The sequence below is a fragment of the Mixophyes fleayi genome, chromosome 1 (genome assembly GCF_038048845.1).
Source record: "Mixophyes fleayi isolate aMixFle1 chromosome 1, aMixFle1.hap1, whole genome shotgun sequence".
In the NCBI taxonomy this organism is placed as follows: domain Eukaryota; kingdom Metazoa; phylum Chordata; class Amphibia; order Anura; family Limnodynastidae; genus Mixophyes; species Mixophyes fleayi.
In genome coordinates, this window is record NC_134402.1 from 4,214,345 (window position 1) to 4,220,393 (window position 6,049).

The 6,049-nt window shown below is 42.9% G+C and overlaps 1 protein-coding gene across 3 annotated transcripts; it reads left to right on the forward strand.

Annotated features, from left to right (window-relative positions):
* The first annotated feature begins 684 nt into the window (after positions 1-684).
* LOC142098934 (putative N-acetyltransferase camello) lies at positions 685-5,172 on the forward strand. 3 transcript variants are annotated; one of them, XM_075182030.1, is made up of 2 exons: positions 685-1,019; positions 4,457-5,172. In XM_075182030.1, exon 2 carries the CDS (start codon positions 4,485-4,487, stop codon positions 5,142-5,144), a length of 660 nt encoding a protein of 219 aa, XP_075038131.1. In that variant the 5' UTR covers positions 685-1,019; positions 4,457-4,484; the 3' UTR covers positions 5,145-5,172. The 3 variants fall into 3 exon arrangements, with proteins under 3 accessions (XP_075038131.1, XP_075038044.1, XP_075038219.1); XM_075181943.1 differs by lacking the exon at positions 685-1,019 and adding an exon at positions 1,073-1,496; XM_075182118.1 differs by lacking the exon at positions 685-1,019 and adding an exon at positions 1,709-2,122.
* Positions 5,173-6,049: the final 877 nt, after the last annotated feature.

Below are 6,049 nucleotides of genomic sequence, written 5' to 3' on the forward strand. Positions count from 1 at the left end.
ATGAATGTGACACACAGAGAGCTCAGGGGACAGTAATGAATGTGACACACAGAGAGCTGGGGGGTCAGTAATGAATGTGACACACAGAAAGCTGGGGGGACAGTAATGAATGTGACACACAGAGAGCTGGGGGGACAGTAATGAATGTGACACACAGAGAGCTGGGGGGACAGTAATGAATGTGACACACAGAGAGCTGGGGGGACAGTAATGAATGTGACACACAGAGAGCTGGGGGGACAATAATGAATGTGACACACAGAAAGCTGGGGGGACAGTAATGAATGTGACACACAGAGAGCTGGGGGGACAGTAATGAATGTGACACACAGACAGCTGGGGGGGACAGTAATGAATGTGACACACAGACAGCTAGGGGGACAGTAATGAATGTGACACACAGACAGCTAGGGGGACAGTAATGAATGTGACACACAGACAGCTGGGGGGGCAGTAATGAATGTGACACACAGACAGCTAGGGGGACAGTAATGAATGTGACACACAGAGAGCTGGGGGGTCAGTAATGAATGTGACACACAGACAGCTGGGGGGACAGTAATGAATGTGACACACAGAGAGCTGGGGGGACAGTAATGAATGTGACACACAGACAGCTGGGGGGACAGTAATGAATGTGACACACAGACAGCTGAGGGGACAGTAATGAATGTGACACACAGACAGCTAGGGGGACAGTAATGAATGTGACACACAGAGAGCTGGGGGGACAGTAATGAATGTGACACACAGACAGCTAGGGGGACAGTAATGAATGTGACACACAGACAGCTGGGGGGACAGTAATGAATGTGACACACAGACAGCTGGGGGGACAGTAATGAATGTGACACACAGAGAGCTGGGGGGACAGTAATGAATGTGGGGACAGTAATGAATGTGACACACAGACAGCTAGGGGGACAGTAATGAATGTGACACACAGACAGCTGGGGGAATCTTTCCTATTCTCCCGGAATGTCCCCCGGAGATCAGACCTCTTCTCTGGACATGTCCAGGTGAATTTCCATCATACAGGGAACCAGATAATGTCAGTATTACAGGAGAACTGAGCTGTCAGTGTTGTACTGATAAAGGGGGTGGAGGGGACGTCGCTGTAGCTGAGGGGGTACAAGGAGACAGACAGACACATGTATGGACACAAAGCTGCCAGTCACACAAACAGTAAAATAATGGAAAAATGAACTGGACTTAGATAATAGATTTTAGGACCTGCTTAAGCAAGTTGTTGTGGAACTACAAATCCCAGCATGCCTTGCCAGACATCTGTTCTGGACTTTGGTGGGGGCACTGTGGTGTAGTCTCCTTCCCCTCCTGTGCATTCCTCAGTGCACACACTGCTTTATATAGACACAGAGGGCGGAGACACTGATCACACTGCATGCTGACACCGCAGGGCGTTGTGGGTAACACAGCAGCTGGGAAGAGGCTGGATATGGTCTAGGAGGAAATTCCGTTCACTGACTGCAGAACAGGTATTGTTACATTATTACTATATAGTGCTACATTATTATTATTACACACTATACAGTGCTACATTATTACATTATTATTACACACTGTATAATGATACATTACTACTACACAGTATACATTGTTACATTATTATTGCACATTGCACAGTGTTACTTTATTATTATACATTATAGACTGTTACATTATAACTATACACTATTCATTGTTACATTATTAATACATAATATAGCAATGCATTATTATAGCTAATCACACAAGGTTTTATTCTTATTACATATTGTCTCTTGTGCTGCTGGGACCGACTGACTTGCTTTGCCACCGCCCTCTTTCTTTCTCCCTCTAACCGCAGTAGGAGGGGCTTCTGCTGCCACCAATAGACTCCTTAGTGGCACAACGACCCGCATCCTTCTGGGTAACTGATACTGCTAGTGCACCCCCCTCGCTGGGCACCTGTGCTGGTACCCCTGACCTATTCCTTTAGATCAGGGTTGCTGTGGATGGTCCCACACTGGCCAGAGCTGCAGGTAGCGGGCAGAGCGGTGGTACTGGATGCTGGGTCCCGACCTCAGAACAGCCGAATAATGGATTAGATTGGTCTAATCTGTGGTCACAGGAATTACAGCAGGTAGGAGACAAAGCAGGTTTCTTAAGCAGTGATGTTTTATTAGCTCAGGAAGTCCTAAAAAGGACAGTTACATACACTAAGAGGTACTAGTGATATCCAGAAAGGTACATGTGAAATAATACATTTCAGGGTAAAACAGAAATACAATTTTGGACACTTGTTTGGCAGGAGGTAATCCAGCCTCCTGTCCTCTAACCAATCCATGTGCTTCATGCAGCCTGCACATAACTCAGCCTGAAGGGGCTTAACACCTTGTTACATTGCTGCTAGCAGCACCACTATGTCTGAGGTTCTATACTGAATGTTACCATCAGGAAATAACATTACTATGAGCCTGCTTTGAATGCAATTTAACTTGCAAAATTCACATTCATCTGTGATCACTTGCACAGGGAGTCTACCAGCACTTATAATTACATCCTTCTGCCTTTTAGGCTCAACAGAGATTTTGGTCATTCAGTGATGACAAGGTCTAATTAACATGAGATTACCTGTCTCTAGACAGTTGCAGGGCCCAAACATGACATACTGTCTTAGACGTCAATACATTTCCATACAAAACACATACCAATATAAAAGGATAAGTACATTTGCAGTGATATACAGAAGTTTACTGAACTCTTAATTAAAATTAATATCTTCAATAAGTTATTTCTTAATGATCCAGCCACAACAGGGTTACATTATTATTACATATTATACAGTGTAACTTTATTATCATATATTATACAGGGCTATATTATGATTAAGCATTATACCGTTCAACTTTATTATAATACACTATACATGGTTACTTTTTTATTACACACTATACCGTTTTATATTATTAATACGTAATATATAAGGTTACATTTTTACTATACATTATACAAAGTTACATTCTTATTATTACATACTATACAGTGTTTTTTTCATTATTATTACATAATATATAGGGTTACATTGTTATTACACATTATACACATTTACATTATTATTACATACTATACAGAGATACAGCATTTTTATTTCACACTACACATTGTTACATTATTACTAATCACTATGTGGTGTTACATTATTTGTACACACTTTGCAGAGTTACATTATCATTGCATGTTATAGCTGCCCCTAGCTATATCTTTTTTGTAAATTGTGGTAATTTGTTATCACCACAACTGTGTACCTTCCGATAAATGGGCCCCGTATTTATAGGAGGACAATTGCTGTGTTTTGGTACATCCCCCATGTAGCTCACACTCTCACCTATCACCTTACTATTCCCCACACACACACTATGGCTCGCAGATGTCACAGCCAATTCACTGTCTCTGCTCCCTGGTGCCATCAGACCCTTTCTCACACCAGCCTGTCCCAATTCCGTGGCCCAGAACCCTCTTCTTACGGTCATGTGGCAGTAGACTGCGACCCGCTTGGGAGCCATAAGACACTTTCTCTGGTCTTGGATCCAGGACTGAATCTGGGTAGTAATCCCAAATCCTCATTAGGACTTGGATTTCTTGTCATTTTCACTGAGCACGCCCCAAGGCTCCACCACAGGGGGGTTCTCCTCCCATTTGCCCAGCATTGTGATGCTCACCTGCCATCACAAGGGGGTATGGCCACACACACTACACATGGGGCACTGCATTATATTCATGGTCAATACAAAGATTTGTTTGAATAACTTTTGTACCAATCAGAGGACAAGGGGTCATTAGCTGAGAATGGAAAAAAAGATGGTTCTGCCATCAGCAGAGGAAGGGTTATTTTCTGTAAGAGGATGGTTAAGTTAATGATGCCTTATCACACAAGGGAGTGATGACATATTCACTAATAAAATTTGAAATGTATTGAATGCCTCTCTTACAAGAAATGTTATCTATAGCTCTACATTATAAGGTGATTGATCTCTGTACAGCGCTGCAGAATTAGTGGTGCTATATAAGTAAATAAATGATGATGATAAATTACTGGTTACAATCGGTAATCAGGGTTGTCTGATGAACTTACAGAAAGACAGTAGTATTCAGTGAGAAACCTGAAAATGTTTTTTGTTTAACCACTGCTCCTGTGACATTTATCTTACGAGAAAGCAATGTAATCCAGCCTCCTTTATAATATATCAAAATATGTTTATGGATTTTAATTCAGCTTTAACATTATTGAATTAATCCCATGAAATTTGTCAATTTTCCGCAGGATCTTCAATTAGTAACAGGAAAGTTAGAGATAAAATATGGCATATTGTGTGTGTGGTTCCTGACCAGTGTTATTACTGGTGTGATATTGTATGTACAGTATGACTGTACTACAGACTGTGCTGTACTTACCCGTCTTCTTACATCACTGCAGGCTCCACTGTATGTAGACCGGAGCGGCGATGGCTAACTACGCCATACGGGTATACAGGAACAGAGACTACAATGCCGTCCGTATGTTGTTTGCTGAGGGGATGATGGAACATTTTCCTGCTACTTGTGCCTATTTATTGAAGCTGCCACGCATCCAGTTTGTTCTCTTTATATCATTTATCACCCTGATTCTGATTTCGAGGTCCTACTTGTTGTCTCTAGTAAGTCTGGCCATTGCGTTCACTGCGGGAAGGCGGCTGTTGTTGTCAGAGTTCCATCAGTATGTGGACGAGTGTCAGCGAGAGGACTTACTGGACATCGAAGAGTCCTACATGGCAAGTAATAACTCCTGTTTTTGGGTGGCAGAGTCCAATGGTCGGGTTGTAGGAATGGTGGGAGTTCAATCAGCCCAACGGTCTAGCGAAGTGATGGAGCTGAGACGCTTGTCCGTGGCAAAAGACTGGCGACACAACGGCATTGCCAGGACTCTGTGTCTAAAAGTGATTGACTTTGCTTCTCAACGTGGTTACAAGGTGGTGAAACTGGAAACCTCAATGATACAAATTGCCGCTCACAAATTATATGAAACACTGGGTTTCCTGAAGACGGACACCAGAATCTTTCCATCCCTGTTGGGGAGATTTGCAAATTTCTATGTCATGACTTATGAATATATGATTAAAGATTAATAAACCGAGAGATCAACAGATAAATGTTTTACCCTCGTATGATCCACTGTCTGTATTTTGTATGGCGCTGCAGAAACCTTGTGGCGCCCTATAAATAAAGATTAATAATAATAATAATAATAATAAAAAGGGCTACATGCTCTTCTTTATAAAGCACTAATAAAGATAGTACTATTATTATTATTGTAGTTGATTTGTAAGGTACCAGATTGCTACGCATTGGAGAAAACAGGACATGCATAAAATGGAGGCATACAAGGAAGACAGAATAAATGCAGACGTGAAAACAAAGGCTACGGAGGGCCCACATTATGAGAGAGTTTACATTCTAATGGGAAGAGGAAAGAGCAGAAAGAGGTGCGAGTGTGGCTCAGAGTGGAGACTGGGATAGCTGTGAAGGTGTATTAGTGTGCATAGTATAGGTGGGAGGAAGGTAGGTGTCAGGGCGTACCAGTGGAGTAGTATGGGTGGGGGTAGGGTATGTGAGGGTGTTCCAGTGTGAGTAAAATAGGTGGGAGTAGGGTAGGTATCAGGATGTACTAGTGGGAGTAGTATAGGTGGGGGTAGGCTAGGTGTGGGGAAGTTCCAGTGTGAGCAATATAGGTGGGAGTAGGGTAGGTGTGAGGGTGTACTAGTGGGAGTAGTATAGGTAGGAGTAGGGTAGGTGTGAGGGTGTACCAGTGGAAGTAGTATAGATGGGAGTAGGGTAGGTGTGAGGGTGTACCAGTGGGAGTAGTATAGGTAGGGTAGGTGTGATGGTGTACCAGTGTGAGTAGTATAGGTGGGAGAAGGGTAGGTGTGAGGGTGTACCAGTGGGAGTAGTATAGGTAGGAGTAGGGTAGGTGCTAGGGTGTATCAGTGTAAGTAGTATAGGTGGGAGTAGGGTAGATGTGAGGGTGTATCAG

Excerpts from the sequence above, each read along its gene's own strand:
- LOC142098934 (XM_075182030.1), top strand. The coding sequence starts at position 4,485 with ATGGCTAACTACGCCATACGGGTATACAGGAACAGAGACTACAATGCC.